The following is a 23,572-nucleotide window of genomic DNA, read 5'->3' on the forward strand; positions in this document are numbered from 1 at the left end:
TTAAAAGCTGCTTACCTAGTTACTAACACAGGGCTTTGAAAGAGCGAGCTCCAGAGGTTAATTGTGGCAGTGATAGCATGAGTGGGTGATGGTCTGACTCCCTTGTTCCCAGCACAAAAGCCTGGGCCTTTCCTTTTCATTCCTGTCCCTTGTTTCTGCCTGTGCTGAATGACCTTCTTCTATTTCTCTGTTCTGTTCCAATCCCCCCGTTTGATAGCACTTCTGTGGTTTTGTTTTTTTTTTTATACTTCCCCTCGCTCCATTTTGACCACATGCATTGGCAACCTGTGTCTGACTGCGGCAGCAATAGTGGGAATGCACTGTTGGCTAGGACACAGCCCTTCCCCCTTCCCACTCCCCTGAAAGCCATAGGACTAGGGCAGAGAGCAGGGCTGCCTCCAGCCTCAGCCCTTTGCAGCACTTCTAAGCTGTTTAGCAAAGGTGAGAGGTGTCCACTGTTAATTTGCTTTCAAATGCTGACACTTGAGCTTCCTTCATTCCCAAGGGAAAGCAGCATGCCCTCACCCTTACTGCCTGGAAGACAAGAAGGAAATATTGGACGAAGGCACTTGGTTGAGGGACAGCAAGGTCGAGACATGAGGAACCCTGAGATGAGACCCTGCAGAGCTGGGAGCAGTGAGCAGGGTGAATGATCAGCATCTCTGAAGTGTCTGGTCCTGAGCAGCTCATGAATTCCAATACTAAGGGAGCTAAAAATCCCCAATGAGTCCATTTTTGCTTTGGAAAGTGTTGGCCTGGACACACGCTGATCCTGATAAATCAGAGCACCTGCCAGGCAGTGCCAACTGCCAGTTCCCAGGCTCTCCCCTCCTTCCTTATGCACCACCACGGGCACACACACCTTATGTCGAGCTCCTGGCTCTGGGGCAGGCTCTCCCCAGAGATGAGTTTCCCAGTAGTATGTGACCCTGATCCACAAGGGACTCTCCCTTTCCCCACCCGCCTCCCAAATCCCACTCCCGCCCTCTATCCCCTGGTTTGTAGTGTTGCCCATGAGGCAGACGGTGCCACAGTGGTGGGGTCTGGGAGAATGTCTCTTCCCACCATGCCTTCCCAGCACCCTCCCAGTGTCTTGGAGAAAGGGGGCTTGTAGCTCCTCCTTGAGCTCCACTGTCCATCAGGGGCTTGGCAGGCTGGCTTAAGTCTGCTTCTTTTCCCATTCCTGCATAGAAAGATAAAATAAAAGCAGGGGATGAGGAGACATTGCTGGAGAAGGAAACACAGAGCCCTTCAAAGGCATGTCTCCCTGCTGGGGGCTTTAGACCATCCCAGCATTTTCCAGTGCTGGGGTTGCTGCTGCTGCCTCGGGCATTTTAGAAGCAATGCTTTCCCAGTGCTCACCCAGCCCTGCACCTCCCAAATTTCCCTGCAATCCGGGCCCATGCCAGCAGTGAGTGTGCTGTACTGAGTCAGCCTGCCAGCAGGGGACCCTGGCAGCTTTGGGGCAGGGAGCACTCCCAGTTCCCAAAGCAAGGGGGATGGGACAAAGACTGAGAATTCCCACGGGGCCAGGGAGGAGAGGGAGAGTAAAGCAGGACCTTGGCCTTCCGCAGCACATTTCCCTTGTTGGCAGGGATGATGGACGGACTTCTCTTCCTCAGCTCAGCTGCACAGTTAACAGGGACCAAGTGATCAGGGGGGCTCCCATTTGGCTTGTTTGTAGCTTCCTGTGGAAAGGAGGGAGCAAGAAGGAGAAGGGTTTAGGAGACCCAGAAAGCAAGGACAACCAGATTAAACTAAAAAGCACAGACTATCATGAGGTCAAAACTGCTGTGGCCAAACCTAATTGACACACTTCTGTCCACAATGGGACAAAGCCACAGGGATATCCCCTCTTCCCCAAGTGCTGCTCCCCTTACACGCTGTTGGTGGTGGAAGTTGGAGCCATGACAGAGAGGGAAAAGGGAGGCATACCCCATTCTCAGCCTTGGTGGTCACAGCCAGCCCCAGGGCCGGCCCTCCTGCCAGCGACTGCTTCAGCTGCTCTTTTACTTCGGTCAGCTTGAGCTCCAGGTCGACGCGGCGCTCCTCCTTCTGCCGGCACTGCTCCTCCAGCGCGGCCACCTGCTGCTCCAGCTCCTGCAGCTTTGTCCCTGCTGGCACAACGCACGCAGCTCAGTGCCTTGGCCTGGGGATGAGGCTATGGGGATAGAGAATCCACCCATCCTCCTGGATGGGGACACTAGATGGGGCTGCCAGCCCAGCAGTGTGCTGCAACCAGCCCAGCTCACAGCCACATAGTCACCGCCAGTCCAGTGTCCCCGTGCCACCCCAGCTCTGCACCTCCCCGCTGTGCCCGGGTGCCTTCGAGCAGCCGCAGTGCTCGGGCAGCACCAACCTACCCGTGCTGCCCTTCATGGCTTCCCGCAGCTCTCGCTTCTCTTTCCGCAGCAACATCAGCTCGCTGCGGATCGATGCCTTCTCCTTCTCCAGCTTCTCCTTCTCTGTCAGGAATCGCCGGGCATCCTCCTCAGCCCGGTTCTTCCCATACCTGTACTGGTTGGCACCTGCACGCACAAGGGGAGCCCATAGTGAAGGCTGTGACCCCAAATGCACCAGTGCCATCCACAGTCCAGCTGAGCTGGCACGGCAAAACCCATCACCAGTGTGCTGGGGTCGGCTGGCCCCAGCTTGGCTGCAGACCCCTTGGGAAACAGCCCCCCACACCGGCCAGGGCCCCCTTAGGAGGTTTGTGGCCGAGGACCCCCACTCACTCGAGGCATGTCTCTTCACTTTCACTTGTGGGTCCACCCGCCGTGACTTCTCACTGCAGGAGGAGGCGTGGCGCTTCACCTGGGCTCCCGCTGGCCGCCCTGGCTCCTCCTCGGCCTGTGTGGGGACAGGAGGGAGAGTGTGCTGAAACACCTATGGAGCCATCACAGCCTGGACAAGGCTCCCTAGGGCACTTTCAGCAGTGGGAGAGGGAGAGACATGAAGTCATGCTCACCTGAACCTTCTCATACGGGACGTCATCGTACACCACACGGGAGGAGTCTGGCTGGTGATCCTGGGAGGAGCTGGCCCACCTGCAGAAGGAGGGATGGGGTCTTCCTTTCCAGGATGTCCTTGCCAGCCCTTCAGGTAGCCCTTCTATCTCAGAGGGATTCCTGCATTGCTCTCCCAACCTCATTCATGAGCACTCTACCCTACCCTACCCATCCCATCCCATCCCATCCCATCCCAAGTCCTTCATCAGCTTTGATGAAAGACTTTCTGCTTTCCATCCTGCCCAAGGGGAAACTGCCCAAGGGAAACAACCCCTGGGGCACTGGCTGTCCCCAGGATGACAGCACAAACCACATTCCAGCCTGTGCTCTTTCTAGGGAGCCCACAGGGCTAAGGATTGCTATCCCCAGCCCAACACAGCCCCAGGCACAGCAGGAGGACAGCCTTACAGGTAGGAGTGCCTCACAGCCGTCACTATGTTGGCAATCGTCTCCACATCCACGTAGTCATAGTGCAAGGCCTCTGGTGCTGTCTTGGAGCCTGTCTCCACCAAGAGAAGACCCAGCCAGCGACCCAGGTCTTCGGAGCAGCTTGCCTGCAAGAGAGAGAAAGGGTTAGGGTGCATCCCCAGCTCCCAGACCCTTGCCCTCACTCCTGCCTCCTGACAAAAAGCCTTGCTGTGCACGAGTCAGCCTCCACACACAAAGAGTATGTGCAAGACTTGGGAGGGTTCAGGAGAAAGCCCACAGGCACATGCAGGAATCCCAAACCCCCAGCCAGCCCCTGCAACCTGCCTGCTTCAGCCCTGCCAGCCTCCTCCCTGCTCCAGCCTGCAAGTACCTGCGTGGCTGCTCCGAGCTCACCTAAATGATACCCTGGGATTCCTTAACATACAGGACAGGGGAAAACAAGGCAGTGTTTACATGGGAGTGTTGATCATCACAAGGGATGCTCCCCCAGCTTGGCACTCCCCTCCTCACGGGCCTGGCACACCCTGCCCACCCCGCTGTCACTCACCTCCAGCGCAGTCACCTCCTGCCCATTGCGCAGGATGCGGAAGGCAAAGGGATGTTTGGGGCCCAGCCCAGGGACCACCTCGCAGCCCCGCAGCACGATGGCATTCATGTGGGTCCGTAGGTCGGTGCGGTCCTTGTGGAAGTAGAGGGTGTTGCCCTTGAGGCGACACCAGCGCTCCTTCCAGCACTGGTTAACCAGGACACTGAGGTAGCCTGAGGGTGGCAGGGGGAGGGAAGGGTATCAGTGTCTGCTCAGCTGGACCTCAGGCAAGCTTTAATGAGACATAGCTGCCCAGAGATTACAGCATGGCTCCCTTCTCATTCAGTCCTTCTGTGCCTCAGTTTCCCCACAGAGAACCAGCTGGGACACCCTGAGCCCAGGTGAGGTGCCAGCTTGGTACCACACAGTCCCACAAGCCTGCTCTCTGGGACATGGGTGACCACTCACCCCTTCCCCACTCACCACAGGAATTTGCACAGCAGGACTGGGCAGCATTTCACAGCCTGTGGTACTGTCACAGCCCTCCAGCAGATTGGTGACTTGTCCCCACCCCACTACCCCCTTGCCCCCTACACCATGCGGGGGAGAAGGATGTCACTCCCCACTGCTCCCACTCCCACCTGACCCAAGCCCTGTCTTTGTCCCTGGCCCACACGAACCGCAGCAGGGGATGTCCTCCTCAGTGGAGGAGGTCTGTGTGTCCTCAGCAGAAGGCTTCTTCTTGGAGAAGCTGATGATCCTGGTGATCTTTTTCCCTGCTGCTCGGCTCATCGAGCCCTTCAGGTCAGCCAAGCCGCTCTTTTTGCCTTTCCCTGGAAGGAAAGGACAGGGTAGCTGTGTGCCCCCGGTGCATGTCCTGGCCTCCCCCCTCACTGGAGAGGGCGCTCCCAGCTGTGGTGCCCCCGGGTGGGGCAGGGGCTGTACCGTGCTCGCTGTGCTCCCTGCGGGCCGCTGGGGATCCGGTGTCACCCATGGCCGTGCTGTCCGAGTCCGAGGTGTGCTTCTCCTGAGAGAGCCTCTGTGGGGGGAATGGAGCAGAACCCTGTCAGCCGTGCCCCCTGTGCAGCCCCCAGCAATGGCCACTGTTAGCCTTTCACCCCCCTCCACAGGGCTGAGATATCCCCAAGCCCCCTTCTTGCTCCCATTCCCCAACACAGGAAGCCCCGCAGAGTTGCTGTGAGAATGGGAAGGGCTCCTTGTGCAGCCCCAGGAGTTTGGGGCTCCCCCAGCCCTGTGTTCCCCAGGCTTGGCTGCAGCAGCCCCATGCCCTTAGAAACCATCACCTTATCCAAGTCCATCTTGCACGGCATCACTGGGGAGGTGGGGGCTTCCATCCCGCCCGCTGCTGGGCTGCTGGCTTCCTTTATCACCTGCAGAGACAGCTCCAGCAGTCATTGAAAATGGACCCGAGGGCCAGGGCTGCCCTCCCTGGCTCAACTCCTTCACTGCCAGAGCTAGGCTGAACTGTGGGGTTAGATCCTGATCTCCACGGTACAGGGCAGAGAGCCCTGCTCAGGGCACAAGCCTGGCTTACCTGTGGGATTGCACACACTTTGGCCCCTTCAAAACTGCAACCAGTTTTTTGGATTTTGTCAGGAATTTTAGAAATGTCAGAGGTGAGAGACTTGGGTCCCAAACCAGAGTCATTCTGCCAGCACAGGACACTTAGAGAGCCCCTTGTTTTACAGGCAGACACAGTGTGGCTTGTCCCGGCTGTGTAAAATAGCCCTGTTCTCCCACATTTGGGGTAACAGCTGGGTTTGTGCTGTGCTCAGAGGCTCCTTTCCCACCCGCGGCCCCTTCCCCGCAGCCCCCGCTTCCCGCCCCTGAACAAAGGCAGGAAAGGGCCACAGGGAAGAGGAGGGGGAGAGCAAACATCCCCACCCGCGGGGGCTATCAGTGCTGGAGACGCCCAGGCCCTGGGAAGCAGCCGATCAGCCCCTCCAGCCGATAAGACACAGGAGCAAAGCCCCCTTCCCATTCCAGGGGGGCAAGACCTTTCCCAGGGAAACCCCCTCCCCACTTCAGCCAGGGAGGATGCCAAGGGGAGTCAGTGGCCCCTGGTGAGAAGCCGTGGTACCTTCAGCCACTCCTCAGCCTGCTCCTTGCTCTGCACAGCCAGCACCAGCGCCTCGGCCCCCGGCAGCGAGAACCGCAGCTCGTGCTTCTTGCGCCGCCCGTCCTTGGGGACGTAAATGACATTGCAGGTGCCCAGGGGCACCTCCACATGTGGCTGCCGGTCCTTGGAGCTTTTGTAGCACTAGGGGAAGCAAAGAGAACTGCTCAGCTCAGAACAGGACTCGGCTAAAACCTGTCTGTCTGGCTGTCATGCCGGGGGTCCCTCCTGGTCCCTCACAGGTGGCACAGATGAAGGTGGCTCAGGCTATGCAACAGCCTCAGTGGTGGAGGCCTGCAGGGTGCCTTCCCACTCCATGGTGTCCCAAAACTGTGAGCCCTCCAAGGGAAGTGAGGGCAGCCCGCTGCATGTGCTGCAGGGCAGTGGCAGCCTTGGGGATGGGTCTTGGCTTGGAAAGTGCTATTTTTCTTCAGCTCAACCACTGTCATAACCCACCAAGGGGGTTTCTGTCCCCTACCAGCTCAGGCTCACCAGCAGTTTGCTGTCCCGTATGATGGTGAGTTGCTTGGCCCACTGTCCGAAGCGCTTCTTGCGCAACAGGAAAGCACAAATCCTGCAATCCTTCACCAGGTTCATGGAGGCTTCCTCTGATGGCCACTGATGTGTCAGCTGCTGGCTCTTCCCCTCCTCCTCCTCCTCGTCATACGACTCGTAAGAGCTGCTCATGGCATCCGAGTCATTGTCTGGAAGGAAACAGGGGAGTCACCCCAAAAGGCACTCTGGGACCCTGCCTGCCAGGCACCCTCACTGCCAGGGCACTGCCAGCACACTGCCAAGGCTCCCTGCATCTGGTGGACTCCAGCACAGAGCCTGGGCTGGGTGCTAGGATAGATAGATTCCATGTCAACTTCTGGAAACAGCAGCGTTTGGCCCCAGACATCTCCATTTCCCCTTGAATCTTGGCAGGATGCTCGTGGGCCAAGCGCCAGTCCCAGGTGCGTCTACCCAGACCCCTTGGCTGGCTTATTTCTTTCAGAGGCTCAGACTTTGAAAGCCTGGATTAAACTTCTACCTGCAATGGAGGCTGACGTGGGCCCTCTGCCCCACACCTCCCACACAGGGCACAGAGGAGCTGGGCTGTCCTTCCCCAACCCTCCTCTGCCATGGTAGAGGCTCCTCACGCAGGGCACAAGAGCTGCACAGGCAGGGACATCCCTCCCAGTGCTGGTGACAGACACAGCACCGATTGCATCAGCATGAGGGCTCTGGCCTGTGTGACAAGCAGCACTTCACGCTCCTTGCTTTTTGCCCAGCAGTCTCTAACATGTGAGTGGGTCTTCAGCCTCAACCCCACCAGTGCTCAAGCCCCACCTCAGGGCTGGATTTGTCAAAAAGCTCTCCCCTCCCTGTCGAGGGCACCCAGATACCTACAGGAATTTTTTTGCTCCCCATTTATCCTGGTGACGGGGTAGTTGCTGTCTGCATCCTCGTAATAGCCATCCTCGATGGAGTTGGGGGGGCTGGAGCTGTCTGCAGAGGAAGCAGAGGGAGCTGGGGCTGTTACACTGGTTTCCCATCATAGATGCTCCAAGCAGTGAGCCTGTGAGCTGGGGCAGAGCCAAGCACACCCTCCCAGGTCATCTCAGTCCCCCGTGAGTCTGACCTTTCCCCACCACCCCATTCCCAATGGAGCTGAAGCAAACAATTCCTTGCAGTAACAGTGCAGTGAGATGGGAAGGGAGTGGGACAGGAGTGATGCTGGTGGGAGCAGTGACAATTCCTTCCCCAAGATGAGCTGTCAAGCTCACCAAGGGCTGCCTGGTTTTCCAGGGGGGCAGGCAGGTGTGTGGATGCAGTAGGCAGCTTGTGGGGCTTCCCCTACCCTCCTGCTGCCTCAGCACGGAGCAGAACTTACTGCGGGAGGTGATGTACTCAGGGGCCTTGCCGGGGCCCAGGGGAAGGGCTTCCTCGTAGTAATCCTCAGGTGGGGGAGTGGTAGGCAGTGGTGGAGCAGGATCCACAGGAACCTACGGCAGAAACACCACTGGCATTATCTAGGCAGTGGAGAGGGTCATGAATCCCAGCCCTGGCCACCACCACGTCCCCATGCAGGTCCAGAGCAGACCTTGCAGGTGTGCACCCAGGGACTTACAGCTTTTGCTGTCTGGCTCCTTGACAGCTCCAAGCCAACACCATCACTGGCATCCCCCTCCTCCTCCTGCATGTCCTGGAAGTCCTGCAGGTTACAGTCTGCCCAGGGTAAATGGAGAGGGTGAAAGGAGCAGGAAAATAGAGCTGGCCTCCCCAGCCATGCCCTCCAGGGATCCCCAAGGCAATCACCCATGGCCTTTCACTGGGAAGGTGCTGGGAGATGGGCATCACTGGTAAACACAGCTGGTGCATGGGTTCCCTGTGGTCAGCCCCTAGACAGCTAGAGGGGAGTGGGAGCAAGAGCCTGGGATGATGACGCCCACCCTGGATAAAAGGATGCAGCTTTCACTCTTCTTTCCTGGAGGGAAGGGACTTCAACAGAAACCCCAGGACCAGCACTACATCCACCCATCGTGACCCCTCGGGGCATCACTCCAGGCCAGCCACACGTACCAAACTCCTCAAAGAGAGACTCCACGAAGCTGGTGCCATTGCTCAGGGATGCTGTGTTGACATACATGTAGTCCACATCCTTCCCTGGAAACAAGGGGGATGCTCTGAGCCCGGGGCAGGCAGGGTGGCCAGGGCAAGCACCAGCACCCTCCTCCCCACAAACACCAGCTTAAGGACACAGGCCACGGGCACTCCTCCAGTGCAGGCACCCAGGGAGTGGAGGAGCCCCCAGGGATGCTGCTGCCCCTCCAGGAGAACAGGAAGGGGGGAAGGGTGTGAAGCCCCAGGTGCACAGTCCTCCTGGTCTTCCCGAGGAAACCCCTGTGCTCAGCAGAAACTGTGGCAGGAAGAGCTCTGCAGGGCGGTGTTTCCGCAGGGCGCAGCCCCCCTGCAGCCACAACAGGGCTGATGCCAGGCCCTGCTCCTGGGGCACAGAGGAGCTGGGAAGTGAAAGCAGGGAGCAAAGGGCCCTGAGGGTGCTGAGCAGGCGCTGGGCTCATCCCCCCTACAGAAAATTTTCCCTGCCCTGCTGGGGCTGTGGTCAGGACCTGCCCCTGGGAACAGCCACTGGGCACCACAGCACAGGGACACAGACCTGCAGGTGGCTGTAGCTTCTGCAGGATGGTGGAGACAGCCAGCTTCTGCTCCTGCGTGGTGGCACTCAGGTACTCATGGTCCAGCAGCTTGAGCAAGATGCTGAGCTCTGGCAGGAGCTGGTCCAGCACTGGGGAGAGCAGGAAAAAGCCCATCAACAAGGGGATATCAGGGTGCTGGCATTAAGACAAGGCAGAAGTATGACCAGGATGAGAGTTTTTCCCAGTTAAGTGCACACATGCTCTTTCCATGCACAAGCTCTTCCACCTGCACGCAGACTCCAGGATGCAGTCTCTGAATGGAAACACCAGCTCCACAGGCTACTGGACCTCTGTCAAAGGGCTTAGCACATATTTTTTTCCATGCAGATAAAACTACACCCCTGTCTTCCTCACCATGTATCGTTACTGCTGGTGCCCCCTTGCTGGAAGGTCATAGAGGGAAAGGAAGGAAAGGAAAGCCAGGTGCCATCTCCAGAGCCAACTGGCAGTGCCACCCAGAGATGTTCTCCCCACCCCTCATCTGCCGGGGAATGTTCATATTCCCCTGCTGTGCTCAAACCATCAGTTTTTACAAAGCAAAAGCACACTGCAGCTCGGGGTACCCATGTGGCAAGGCTCCCAAAAACACTTGGATGTTTCAATGTCAGAGCAAGGCTACAAAAAAAATTCATCACTGAAGGCAAAATTTACAGTGATGGCAGCAGCTGACCAACAGCTTTGGGAAAACATGTTGGCCAAGGATGGGAAGGATTTAACAAGGCAAGCTCTGGACTCCAAATCACTCATGAGCTCCCATACCCTCACTTCTGCACGTGCATCAACATCCTCATCCCAGGTCTTTTCCTGTACCTTATCTCCTCCAAGCAGGATAAGACAAAACTGAGCTGGATCCAAAGCCAAGCCTCTGTTCTACCCACACACCCACACAGCTCCACTGGCCTCCAGGGAAGCTCCAGCAGGATCCAGCACCTGAGATGGCCTGAATTGGAAAGGCCAAGCCCAGGGACTTGAGCAAACCTGGAGCTCTGGAGGCTACAGAGCAGAAAAAGGAGCTGCAGTTTCTTCCAGTGCAGGATCCCTTCTTAGCAGCAACTGAAAGTCCTCACAGCACAGCTGAGGTGACACACAGTTGGATTTGGGTCTGCAGGGACATGAGGAGAGGCCAGGGGTCACCACAGAGGCAGCTCGGATGTGCTGACTTATGGGGATGGCTTGTAGGGAGGGGAGAGCATGTGCCCCAGAAGCACAGAGCCCCTGCCTGGGCTGTACCTGTCCCCACCACGCCCCTGCAGGCTCTGCCAGCAGAAGGGCCTTGGCAGAGCAGAGATGGGCAGCAGGGAGGGCTGACATGGGGTATATTCCCCAGGGGAAGGGGAGGATGCTGTGCCGCTGATGGGATTCCCCATACTCATGTAAGGAGTATGGAGCGAGTCTGGCATTGCTGCCCAAAGCAGGGACAGTGCAGTAAAACCAACTAGTGATTCAAAGGGTTTTGGCTGAAGAGGAGCCCAGCATGAGTGGGTTGAGGTGGATCAGTGCCCAGCCAAGATGAGCCCCCAGGCAAGGAGACAGTATGTCCAGCCCCAAATTGTCACCTTCCCAGGATGGGAGGCAGGATGTGCCTCACAAGCCTCTTCCTGCCTCCCCAGCTTCTATCTCCACAGACCTTCTGCTTCCTCCTCCCTCCCCAGTGCCAAACTAAACAGCAGCCTCAGCCCTTTCGGCCAGAGCAACCTTGCCAGTGCCCACCTCCCAAGGGCAGGCCAATCCAGGACAGGTAGCCTCCCAGGCTCCAGGAGGAACAAGCAAGCCTGGGGAGCTGTAAGCATCCCCCAGACTGTGGGGAAGGAGAGGGCAACCACGAGAAGTGGGACTCCAGCTCCTTGAGCTGGAATAACATCCCACAGCTGACAGGTAGCCACAAGACCCAGGTCCTGCTGATGCTCTGCTCACTGGCCCTCTCCAGCACACACCTTCCACAGTGGGGACCTACTCTGACTATGTGAGAGCCTTGTGCTTAATGTACAAGGGTGAGCACCCAGCTCCCATGGCCCCTCTGTAGAGGTAGGAAGGGAGAGAAGAGGGGCAGATCTTCCCTGGGAGGTTTGCAGAGTGCTGCACAGACAGGATGGGAGCAGGCTCCTGCAGTGGTGGTCTCTAGGCTGGGTGGGACATCCTCCCCTGCAGGGCTTGGAGAGGCAGGGGACCAGTAAGGAAGCAGCTGGGATAAAAAGCAATATATCCCCTGTCCACCCACCACGTGCAACCATCTAGGGAGTCACCGATCTTCCTGCTGCCCCAGCTCAGCTGGCTCTCACCTGGCCATGAGCTCCCACAGAGGGGATGGGGGCCATGCACGCTCCCTACACTGGCTTCACACAGCACACTGAAGCCCAGCAGGGATCATCACCAGCATCTCCATTCTCACTGCACACAAAAGCCCAGGCAGGGATGTTCACCATCATCCCCATCCCCTGCCACATGTAGGACATCTGCCATCACGGCCACCAGCTCTTGTGTCAGGGCTCTGGGCCAGCCGGGGGCAGAAGGGCAGGCGGGTTTCTATTAATAGTCTCAAAGCAGGCTGTGAGGGGGGTGAGGAGACCCCACAGCACACAGGAGCCGAGGGTGCCTGATAAGCCAGGCCTGTGGCCCAGCATGGCAGGGGGGTGAGCTCACCAGCACCGCTCCGAGCGCCGGCGCTGAGCCGGGCACACGCGGCACGGCAGACGTGGAGCGAGCTCTGAAGGCTCCTTTGTTTCCCCCCAGCTGAGCTGTCCCCTCCGTCTCCCTTGTTAAACATCCTCCAAAATACAAGGGGGAGGGAGGGGGCAGTCAAAGAGGCCTGTGATCCCAGGAGGGCACACAGCCTGCTGAGCCGAGCCTCTGCCTGGGGGAGCGGAGGGAGGGAAGGAATTAATTTCCTATGCTCTTTAAGCTTCCACTCTAAAGAAGGTCAAGGGGGTGCCTGCAGGAAGCAAGGGGAGATTGCTCCAAGGGTGCAGCAGTGGATGATGTGACTAACCCAAGCCTGGCAAGCAAGGACCAGAACATCATTCCTGCAATAGCTGGTGGGAGTGAGCACAGACCCTGCACAAATGGCATCTGAGCCCACGCCACAGCGGGCAGGGGACCTGGATCCTGAGCTGAGAGTGGGTGCTGGTGTCAGTGCACAACTCTGGCCTTGGGGACTCTGAGCCCGGGGACAGAGGCGGCAGCGGGACATCAAAGGGCTCGTGGAGGAGGAGGCGGTCGGATACCAGATCAGCCACAGGCGCTGAGCAGGTGACGCGGCCGAAAAGGGACCTCGTGTCCCCCGCCCCCTGAGCCTGGGGACACCTCCGGCCCCGAGCCTGCCTCTGGTGCTGACAAATGGCTCCCACCTGCTGCTTTCTGCTGGGTTTTTTTTTCGACTGAGATCATGTGGGATCACACTGCTTCTCTGCACTCAGCTTTGGACACAGCCATGTCAGGATGTCTCCTGGAGGAGCCTGCCCTCCCAGAAACCTACTCCTCTCCACGTTTGCAGCCTGTCCCACTGCCATGGCAGAATGGGGAGATGCCCATGAGATCTCTGAGCCTGGGAAGGCCAGGAGCCATGGCAGCAGATGGCTTTAACATCAGCTAAGAGGACTGGATGAGCTGGGGGGACCCAGGGCAGCTTTGCTGGGACAGGGTGAGCCGGGGGACCAGCACCAGGACACTGCTGCCATTTAGGACAATGGGACTGTATTTCCACTGCTGCTAAATCCTGCCCTAGAAGCAGCACCAAGCACAGTGCTGGCAGAGGAGCTGCATCTCGTCCATCATCCCACCACCTCTCTCCACCCTGCACCCAGGCCAGCTCTATTTTTAGACTCCACAAGTGCTCCCCCTCCTTAGGGACCTGTTTTCACAGGACAGAGATAAGGGTTTGGACATAGCCTGCAGCTGCAGAGCCTGTCACCCCCTCCCTGGCCTCTGCTCCATCACAGAAGCAAAAATTAGGTCTTGCTCCAGCAACCTGCAGAGAGGAGGAAGAGGAAGAGGAGGAAGAGTCTCCAGCCAAGCCAAAGCAGGAGCTTCCTGGTGTACAGACTCAGCTTTTGCAGGGGGAGAGATAAGACAATCACAAGGAGTTTTCATCCCAAGAAAAGCCAGTCTGCAGCCTGAGAAAACCCCGGGGAGGGAGATGCTGGAGGAGATGCTGAATCACACCACTGTAATGCAGTGGGAGGCACACAGGGACCTGCCCCTGGCCACGCTTCCTCCCACACCAGGTGATGGTTGGGGTTGAGGGGGCCTGGGGGGAAATCGGATGCTGGGAGTAACAGCCATTGTTTGTAGCTAAAATAAAAACCAAGCACAAATAAATCCTTCCTGTTGGCATAGGCAGGGCCCTGGGACGCTCTGCCTGCCTGCACAGAGCTCCTTACAGCTGCCACCGGCAGTAAACAAATGTTTATAGCTCCTGGGATGCCATAAATAGGTGGGGTGTGGGCTGAGGAAGGGTCTATCCCAGCACCCACTGACACCCCAGGAAGAGCCCTGCAGGGAGATCCCTATGGGACAAACAGACCCAGCACTGCCAAAGGAGCTGTTTGTAGCACACAAACCACGCTGACCTCTCCAAGGGCTGATGTTGAGTCACCTGCAAGAGACACCCAATGCCAGGACATGCCTCCATGTCTCGCTGCCTGCCCCAGCATGGGCATCACCAGGGGGGTGTTGCCCAAAGTGGGTGCTGACAGCCCCCTCCAGCCCCAACGTGCTACTTCCCATCCCTGCAGAGCCAGCTGTCCCCTGCTGCTGCTCTCTGAGGAAGCCCATGGCCTCCTGAGCTCTTTGCTGAGCTCTCAGGGCACTTCCTGTTCCCATTCCCATTCCCAAGGAGGTTTTCTTTCCAACAGGGAGGAGGCAGGTGCACAGCCAGCGAGGAAGTGCCTTGGTGGGGGCGTCATGGTGCTCCCAGAATTGTTCCTTTGTGCAGGAGACAGGAGGACAGAGCACTGCCTGCACCCTGCCTGTGGCCACTGCTCCTCTGGTGTGGACAGGAGGGCCCTGTCAAGTGGGCAGGAGAGGGGTAGCATTCAGCCCCTGGAGATGGCAGGGCCAAGCAGGGCACCCTCACCATCCATCTCTGCTTCCCTGCCAGCCATCACCTGCTGGGTGTGGGGCAGACTGGGATGGGCTGCTGGGGCCAGGAACAGCAGCCTGGAAAGTACCTCCTCCTCCCAATCTGTGCTGCTGTGGAACAACTTGGCCAGAGGGGTTTTAGGGAAAAGCCAACCATTAATGATCACACTTGAGCTCTGGCAACATCCTGTAACAGTGGAAGATTTGCTAAGGGGCCACTCTGTGCACATGAATCATCTCCTCCCTGGAAACAAGGGCCCCTTGAGTGGGGCGGATGGGGGGAGCGCCTCTGACTCGGCATCCGACAATGTCAGCAGGAGCTGAGCACTTGGGACTGGCTCCTGCATGGCCAGGAGCCCTCCACCCTCCCTGGCTCTCTAACTGCCCCAGCTGGTGCCTCTTCCCACCCCTTGCTGTGATAACTCCCTGGATTCTGACAGCCACCCCTGCTCCCCCAGCAGCTCTCAGCTTGGGTGCCACAGCATCTCTGAGCGTTGTGGAGCACAAGGCGAGCTCAAATTTTGTTCCCTAAACTCTCAGCACCTCCTTGCTGCCTCCCCACTCCCTTCCCTGCCATGGGTGGGGCACTCCTCTCACCCCCCCAGGCTGCAGCCGGCAGACCAGCAATGCACACCTCCTGGGGACCTCGTCATGGTGACCTTACAGTAACTCATACCCATAGCTGATAACCTTGGAAAATCAGTCTTGGGAGATGAACATGAAACCTGCTTGCTCGAGGGGGCAGAAGGTCTCCTGCCGGCTCTGCCTCCCTGTGCAATTGCATGCTGGATTCTCTCCTTACACAGAGGAGCCCACAGGATGTTCAGGGCCCCTCCTCTAGTCCTGGGAGAGGGGTGGATGAGCAAGCAGAGAGGTTAGACAGCACAAGGGGTGGCCTGGCTGTGCCTCCAGAGCCTCCTTCATTGGTGGCCCCATCTGCTCCAGACGCACTCCTCAGCACTGACAGCAGCTTGGGGGGTATTCCTTTCCCAGCACAGCTCCAGTGGCACCAGTTTAGCTGCTTTCAGCAGTCCCAGTGCCTTTGCCAGCAGCAGCTCACCTCCCCAGTATAAATAGCCATGCACAAACCCTTCTCTCATGGCCTCGCTCCAGCCGCTTGCTCACCCCAGGAGAGACCAGACGAGCAGCAAGTCCAGCCTGGGCCAAGTGGCAGAGCTGCCCTCTCAGCCAGGCTCTTCCCAAGCCCTTCTGCTTCCCTGGCCCTCTGTGCAGAGGGGTTTCTCAGAGTCCTTACCACCTCCCAAAAGGGGGAGAAGAGCAAGGAGAGCTGTAGCTCTACCCAGAGCACCCAGCCAGGCACAAGGGAATTGGATGCAGAAGCAAGACTTCAAATATCCCCGAGTGCACTTTTTCCTGGAGTAGAGACGGTTTCACACCCTCCAGAGTCTTAAACTAGGAAACAGGAGTCCTGAATAGAGGGAAATGTAATTACAGGCTGACAGAGCTTGCAAAGGGCAAAGATTATCACTTGCATTCATGCCCCTGCCAGCTCACACACTGCAGGAACCATCACTCACTCACTCTGTGGGGCCCGACAAGCCTCTTCTCTATGTAACTGGATTAATGAAGAGACTGAAAAACAAGGGGATCCTGGCAGTTCCCTTCCCACCCAGCCCAGCAGCACACCCCTTGCAGGATGTCCCAAGGGGAGGGTTGTGGACTGCAACTGGACCCTCAGGATGAGTCCAGGCTATCTTGGTGATGCCCACACTCAGAGCATGGCTGTGAGAGGAACATCTCCCCCTCAGCAGCAGCACCTCACCCTGCACACTCCACTTGGCTCCCCAGTCCTTGGGCAGTGACTCACCAGCAGAGTCGTGGGACATCAGAGGGAGGGAGGCTCTCTGCATGGAATTGCTGCTAGAAGAAATCCTTATTGGGCTGCAGGGTATGTCCTTCCTCACAGCTGCTTCACAAGTGGTGCAGGTAATAATTAACAGGCTGATTAAATTACCCACAAGCATCTCCTGAAACCTAGGCAGGTAATGACCCCCCAGTGCCCTGTGCTGTAGCAGGACCCCTTCTCCAAGGGCTGTTCCCCTAGCTTGGCAGCCCTTTCTCTGCCTCCTGGAGAAGTCAGTGGCTGTTTGCTTTAGCTCACCAAAAGCAAACTTTATCCCACTGACCCGAGAGGCTGCAGCTGCCCCCACCCCAGAGGAGGAGTGGGTGGTTTCTGGGTGGCCCCCTTCTTACTGCTGAGCACTGCAAGACGTTGAGCAAATAAAAGCACCAAGGTGAGATATCTTGGAGTGACCCTGCTGTGTCCATAGGCAGGGCACAGGCAGCTTCCTCCCTCTGCCTGCTCTGCCCCAGACCCCTGAGCCCTGGGGGGCTCCTAACCCCAAGTACAAGCTGTTTCTAGCCACAGCTCAACACAGTCAGCTGTGCAAATTCACATGGACCAGATTCAGTACCTCCAGACTACATTTCAAAACTCGGTGCCAGGCTCAGCAGGCACATGGCAGGACGCTCACCCAGCCTGGGAGCAGACCTCGGAGGCTCCTGGCTGGAAAATACATTTAAATAATGAATGAAAAAGAAAGGTTTGAGATGCCCTTTAAAGGAATAGTCAGGCAGGGGCAAGACCTGCTGAGTAATGTATAAAAAACAAGCTTCAGGCAGAGGAGAGATGTTAGGATTACTCAGAACCCAGAATAAACTGTGTTTTCTCCAACCAAAGTTTTGGTGTCGGCCTTTTCCAAACAAACTCCGCAGTGCAAGGAGCAGCAGGTTGGCCTGGGCTCCCCTCCAACACTGGGAGAGGCCCTGGGACGGGTGCCACAACCATTTGCCCACCCCTGTGACCACCCTCCATGGCAGGCAGAGCACTGGGAGGCCTCCCTGGGTCACACCTTCTTGCCTGTGGCTGTCTTGGAGCTGCAGGGACCTGAAGCTCTCACCTCTATGTAGTCCTTGGTCTCCACCAAACCTGAGCCTCCAGGACAGCTGGAATTACAGCTGGTTGTAGGCATCGTGGTGGGAAACCCTGTGACTCAGCACCCTGGGGCTGATGCTGGCATGTCCTTCCCACTGCCCTGCACCCAGGCAGGCATGGCCATGCCACCACCCAGGGCCAGATCCAGCCCCCATATCTCTAAAATGGGCACCTCAGCCCCTCTGGTGACGATGGAAAGATTTCTGCATCCCAAAAGACACCTCTCTGTGTCCCATACATCCCTCTTCCCCAAAGCCAAGATCCAAAATGCCTCGGATGCAATACCCAACCTGTGAGAGTGAGACACAGGAAGGCCAGCAGGGCTGACACATCTTCCTAGGAGGAAGAGTCACATGAGGAGGTTGTGGCTGGGCCCTCAGAAGGAGAGGAGGGTCCAGGACCCTCACCAAGCAGCTTGATGGGCAGGGCGGGTGTGGGATTTGCAGAAAGGAGCTGGTGGATCAATCATCATCCACCTCCACTTTCCCAAATGCTTTCAGCAGCATTGCACGATATGGACACTTATTTTCAGAGGTGGTGGGAGGAGAAACCATAGACTTCCTGTGGGGGAAATATCTCTGGGGACCTGGGAGGAGGGAGATATACATCCAGCACTCATCCCCCGATGTTGGCATCCCTGCCCTGACCTCAAAAATGCCCAGGAGTTCTGGAGCTGTGCTGGGCACGAGTCCTCCGTGCATGGCATGGGGATTGGGACCCTCTCAGTGGCCACCTCAGCCCTGTCCCAATGTTCCCAGGCCAGGGCAGGCAGGGCACAGGAGAGGGTGTCACTCTTTGGGGGCCAGGGCCGTGCTGCTCCAGAGGACCCTCAGAGAGCAGGATAAGCCTATTTTCTCAGCTGAGAACAGCCCTTCCGTTTCCTTCCCTTGCCAAGCTCCGCCGGGAGCATCAGGTGCAGCAGCAAGGCCACCATCCGACAGCACTTCCTACCCGCTTAACCCCTGCGGGGCAGGGCTGGAGGGGCAGGAAAGCCGGTTTATCCTGGCGGGAATGCTGACGAGCTTGAGCACAGGGGAAGATGAGACTGACTACTCTGGTCGTTGCCGATGGCTCCACCAGTGCTGGGACTGGTTCACCCCATACCTGTTTGTAACTCCAGGACACACAGCCAGTTATCAAACCTGTTGCTACATAACTTCTGTTCCTGACTCTGTCCTTCACAACCTTGGATTCCCAAAGTGTTTTCCAAAACTTTGGACCACATAAAATGGGCACTTCAATACACCGGACAAGGAGCCAAAATGGGGCTGTTCCCCTCTCCCAAAGTTGGGTGGGTTTAATGTTCAAAAAAACCCAGAAGAAAGCCAAAGCCATTCTTCAAAGTGCTCCTTGCACATCTCCTACTAATTGCCAGTGATCAGAGCATACCAGCGTTGCCCAGAGCTCCCTCTTATCACTTCCAGGATCACATGCACATGAAACCCACTTCAAAAAAAAAAAAAAAAAGTATTTTGAGCATGGAAACCCCTTGCAGCAAAGCTCTGTTTTTGTTCCAAACTGTTACGAAATGTCAGTGTTTTGCCTTGCCTGCCAAAGAGCCGGCTTTGATGCGATGGGAGGCATATCAGCAGCAGAAAGGGAAGGGGCTGCAGCAGCCATGCCGTGGGGGGAGGCCCAAAGAGGTTATTTTCATCCTTTCCCACTGCAGAGGCTGCAGATCGTCAACCCAGCATCCACAGAGGGACCTGAGCTCCCCAAATGCCACTGGTTTTAGTGCCTTAGGGTGATGACAGGCTGCTGCTGGCTGCCAGGGTGCCCTCCCTGCTCTCTTCACCTCGTGGGTGCCCTGGCAGGGGTGCCAGCTCCTTGTTTGTGCAGAGCTGGCAGAGACTGTGCTGAGCTCCTTGGGAGGTTTCCAACCCGATTGTCCTGCTGCTGCCCTGGAAGAGTGATATTTAATAGATATTTTACAGGATGGAGAGTTATGCCATCAATTCTAAGGTTCCTCATATGCAGGAGATGTGTGTTCCTCAGGAGAGAGCGTTAGCTGTGCCAGACTAGGTAGTAGGGAAGGGTTAAGGGGTTAGGACCTAAGTCTGAGATGCCAGAAACCACTTCAAGCCTCCACTCTGCTGTTATCTTCTGTCCCCAGCAAGTTATTTGGCTACTGAAAAACAGGCAAATCTTGGGTCAAACCCTGTGTTCTCTCTCTGTCCTCCTCTGAGAAGGCTTCCCACTGTTTGGGATGAGACAACTTCTTCAAAACCTTAAACAAAGTTTTCCTGGGCAGGGATAAGAACCTCCTGCCAGCTGCAGGCACATCGGAGCTCAGTTCTGCTCCGTAGCAAAGGGCACGTCAGCCTTGCAGCTCAGCACATTTGCTCCGGAAAACAGCATTTCCAGGTCAAGAGCAAACGCGGGAAGGAGGCAGGTTTTCCAGACAGCCCAGGCAGATAGGACAGTCCCCAGGGCTCCTGGATGGAGGACACTACTCCCGCAGCAGCCTCCTTCCCCTCTCCAGCAGCTCCTCTGCAGCAGGCGCCCGTGCAGGGCAGGCAGGTCTGTGCCCCTCCAGAGCAGCCAGGCTGGCTTCAGCAGGGATCCAGTACCTCCAGCGAGACCTATTTCCCCGGTTAAACCAAGGCTGCACAAAGGATACTGGAAGAACCAGAGGGGCAAACAGCTCCAGCGCTTCTCTGTTCCACGCGCATCAGCATCCCCGGGGCCGCCCTCCCACCCCACTTTGCCCAGCATTAAGGGGAAGGGGCAGCCCGAGGGGCGCTCAGCCCCTTCCCCACGCTCTGCCGGGCTATAAACAGGCGGTGGCCCCGGGCAGCTGAGTTTCCAGCGGAAGGAATGGCTGCAATGCGGAGGAGAGCTCGGCACTTGCCTGGCTCGCTAACAGCTGGCCCGGTCAGCGTTTCTCACCCACTCCGCACCCCTTCCACCGGCGCGGGGCCGGCGGGATTCCTGCTGCCAGCTTGAGGAGGCAGGTCAGGAATGATCCGGGCTCCCTCCCACCAGTCCTGCAACCTCCCCATTCCTGTGGGCGAGCTGGAGCCAAGTTTATCCCTGACACATCTCCACCGGCTTTGCTGGATTTAGACCCCAGATAAGTTTGGTGCAGGACCTAAATTCTGGTGGCACAAAAGGTCATGGAAGAGGCACTAATGAGGAGAAGCCATGTGTGAGCACAGGCCTGTTAGAGCAAAGGCTCTGGCACAGATTACCTCCCAAATCACACACTGTGAGCTGTGTTCTCCATCAGCACAACCTGAAACAACTCCCCCAACAGCCCACAGCACCATTTCCCCCAGTTAGCCACTGGTGTAGAGCTGAGCCCTGCTTTGGGTGCTGCCCAGCCTGCTGGGGAAGGCAGCAGGCTCAGCTGGTGCATGGAAAGCACTGAAGAAGTTGGCAGATCATGAAGTCAGGATACACCAACCAGAAGCTGGCAGATCATAAGGTCAGGATACCAGGGCCTGAGCAGAGCTCCAGGTGAAGAAAGAGGCTGCCAGACAGCTGGGAATGGGGCACAGAGCTCCTGCCCACCACCAGACCCACCACCCTTTGTACTAGGGAAGGGAGTCTGGAGAGAACCCTCCGCTTTCCCTCCATGCGTCACAGCCCCCCAGAGGGATCCAGTGGCTCTGGATGATGAGCAGGAGGGTCTGGAGGAGGTTTACATTAGCAAAGAGCCATCCAGGTGCCAACAGCAATTCATCACAAACACTCAAAACAAAGCAGGCAGGCACTGCTGCTGCTACCATACCAGGCACCAGCGAGGGGGATGAAACAGCAGAGAGGCTCTTCCCTGGCAAGGCCAACCTGTGGAGAGGCCAAACCATGCCCAGACATCATGCTTCCACAGTATGCTGGGCATCCTCTGCCACAAGGTCCCAGGATTGATTTTTGGGGTGGACTGCGATGCAAGCAGGGTAACCTCACATCAGCTTGCACAGCAGGAGAACAGGGAAGCCAAGACCCTCTGCTCTCCCATTGGTGATGTCCTCTGGGACCCTGCAGGACAGCTCTGGCATCACATGTCATTTGACAACACTCCTGCAACAGCACCCTCCTTCAGAGCTGGCAAAGGCACTCAGGCTGGCAGGCAGGGTGAGCTGCAGCCACAGGGGAAGGTGGAGGAAGGCTGTCCCTGTCACCAGCCCTGTCCCCTCCCGGGCTGCAGGGCACTGACACTGCCCTCTGAGCACCATGAGCTGTGTTTCCACAGGTCTCACACTCCTCGTAACTGTGTTTCCACTGCGGAAACACCACCCCATCCTTTTACATCGGGAAGGGGAACTCTTGACCTTTGGGTCTTTCTGGTGCTGACCCACAGCTGCAGACACAGCAGTGCCTGAACTCCCCTGGGATTTCAGCATGGTCCCAGCCTGCGGAGCCAGATTGTGCCTCTCTGTTATCGTTTTTGGCTGGTGCTTCTGTAGCACCTCCAAGGACAGGTCAAGGGCCAGGACCCCCGTGCTACATCATGTCACCACCTGCTCCTCCTCTGCAGCCCCAGGCCCCTGCTCAGTGGTAGCAAACAGCAAGCCCCCTGAAAGTTTTCCTCTGCTCCTTCCAGGGACCTGCCAGCCCTAGCAGAAAGCCAGGACCTTCTCTACAAAGTTGGCCCAAAGCCCTGGCAGGTTTATACATATCCCAGATCAAAGCCTAACAGCTACGTGAGCCCAGTGCCACAAGCTGCAGGCAGGAATCACACACATGTGGGAACGCAGCCACTTCCCAACAGGGTGGGGATCAGGCCCTCCGTGGCTTTATGAGACCACTGGCATCTTCCCCAGATAGGGAAACCCTCTAAATCTAATCAGCTCTATCTCGAAATGTCACCTCCCTTTCTACGACCACAATTTCCCCTAACAAGCACTTACACCCTATAGACTTCCTTGCAGGCTGATGGCTTTTTACCCATCTGACCAGCAAAGGGAAACTGGCACCAGTTTGTGCCCCAACTGGCTCTGCCGCCAGACTGGTAAGGGGTAAAGGCACCCTGGGAGCAGGGTCCCACATCGAGCCGGTGAGACGCACCCGCTTGGTTGGGATGGGATGCGCGATCCCCAGCCTGGAACCGGGATGGGAAACCCTTCTCTCCTCCGTGCCGTGCTCCGGGGAAAGGGGATGTTCGTCCCTTCCCTTCTCGTCCCGTCCCGTCCCCTCTTACCACTCAGCCGGTCCATGGTCCTGGAGCCGCGGGCAACACCGGCCGCCCCGGGAGGCGCGGGCAGGCGAGTGTCACGGGCAGCAGCCGCCCGGCGGGGCCGGGTCTCGGTTCGGAGCGGCCAATCCCTTCGTCCGCCCCTCCCTCGGTGCACGGCAGCGCCGAGCACCGGCCCGGCCCGGCACCGCACCGGGACACAGCCCGGGGGTGGTTCCCCGCCGGCAGCACGGGCGGAAGGGTTGTCCCCAGAGACGGGGACCCTCCGTGTGCAGCCCTGCAGCGCCCACCTCCCACGACCCCCCTTGCGCGGCTGGGGGTGGCCCGGGTCCCCCTCATCCCTACATCCCCAGCAGGTGCTGCCGCACACCGGGCGTTGATCATCCCCCGCAGCACCCAGAGACCCCCCTGGGAAGGGCGGGGGTCTAGAGTGGGGCACCTTCACCTGCCCGCGGGGGTTGTTGGGTTGGGCAACTTCGGTTTGGGGAAAACACACCGAATACCCACACCCAAACACACATGCTGTGGGCAAACACAGCTACCTCAAAACCCCTTCCATATCTGCTCCTTCCTGGTGCCCCTCATGTGCCCGGCATCTGCCGGGCCACGATGCTCATGCCACTGTCACTGTCCCTCTCCCCTCAAGGGAGATCTGGGCTCGGGAGACTTGTGGGGTGTGTGAGAGAGTGTCCCACGTGTGGCAGCAAGGACAGTGGCTCCTGGCATCCCTCTGGGGACAGCAGGTTGAGACAGAAATATGTAAATCACACACACCCTGTTATTGCTTGGGAAAGCAATAATTGAAATATCAGACGGGCACTAGCAACTGGCCTCGAGAAATTCCCCATTTGGGGCACACTCAGCCCAGGATTGCTGTGAGGCAGCAGCCTCTCTCACCTCCCCATGGCTGGGAGCCAGCTCCTGCCCAGACACTGCTCCCTGCCTGGATGGTGTTTGCTGGTCCCTCTTGTCTGGATCAAGCCCTGATTTTCTCTCATAATGTGGGGTCATCTGTGGTCAGAGGTGCTCATAAGCCAAGGCTGCCAACACTGGCAGGCTCGGGCTGCTTTGTGGCTGGGAATTGCAGAGCAGCCAAATGAGAG

General features: G+C 57.7%; 1 protein-coding gene across 2 annotated transcripts; it reads right to left on the reverse strand.

Moving 5' to 3' along the window:
* Positions 1 to 246: 246 nt before the first annotated feature.
* AFAP1L1 (actin filament associated protein 1 like 1) lies at positions 247 to 22,530 on the reverse strand. 2 transcript variants are annotated; one of them, XM_027643745.1, is made up of 19 exons: positions 22,476 to 22,530; positions 9,261 to 9,389; positions 8,666 to 8,749; positions 8,214 to 8,311; positions 7,977 to 8,088; positions 7,493 to 7,591; positions 6,593 to 6,804; positions 6,065 to 6,244; positions 5,268 to 5,354; positions 4,909 to 5,002; positions 4,644 to 4,796; positions 3,985 to 4,196; positions 3,417 to 3,562; positions 2,969 to 3,047; positions 2,736 to 2,850; positions 2,364 to 2,528; positions 1,936 to 2,114; positions 1,560 to 1,688; positions 247 to 1,183 (listed from the first exon to the last, which is right to left on the reverse strand). In XM_027643745.1, exons 1-19 carry the CDS (start codon positions 22,489 to 22,491, stop codon positions 1,160 to 1,162), a joined length of 2,313 nt encoding a protein of 770 aa, XP_027499546.1. In that variant the 5' UTR covers positions 22,492 to 22,530; the 3' UTR covers positions 247 to 1,159. The 2 variants fall into 2 exon arrangements, with proteins under 2 accessions (XP_027499546.1, XP_027499545.1); XM_027643744.1 differs by having other exon boundaries at positions 1,936 to 2,117.
* Positions 22,531 to 23,572: the final 1,042 nt, after the last annotated feature.

This window comes from Corapipo altera, unplaced genomic scaffold (genome assembly GCF_003945725.1).
Source record: "Corapipo altera isolate COAL_440 unplaced genomic scaffold, ASM394572v1 75, whole genome shotgun sequence".
NCBI lineage: Eukaryota > Metazoa > Chordata > Aves > Passeriformes > Pipridae > Corapipo > Corapipo altera.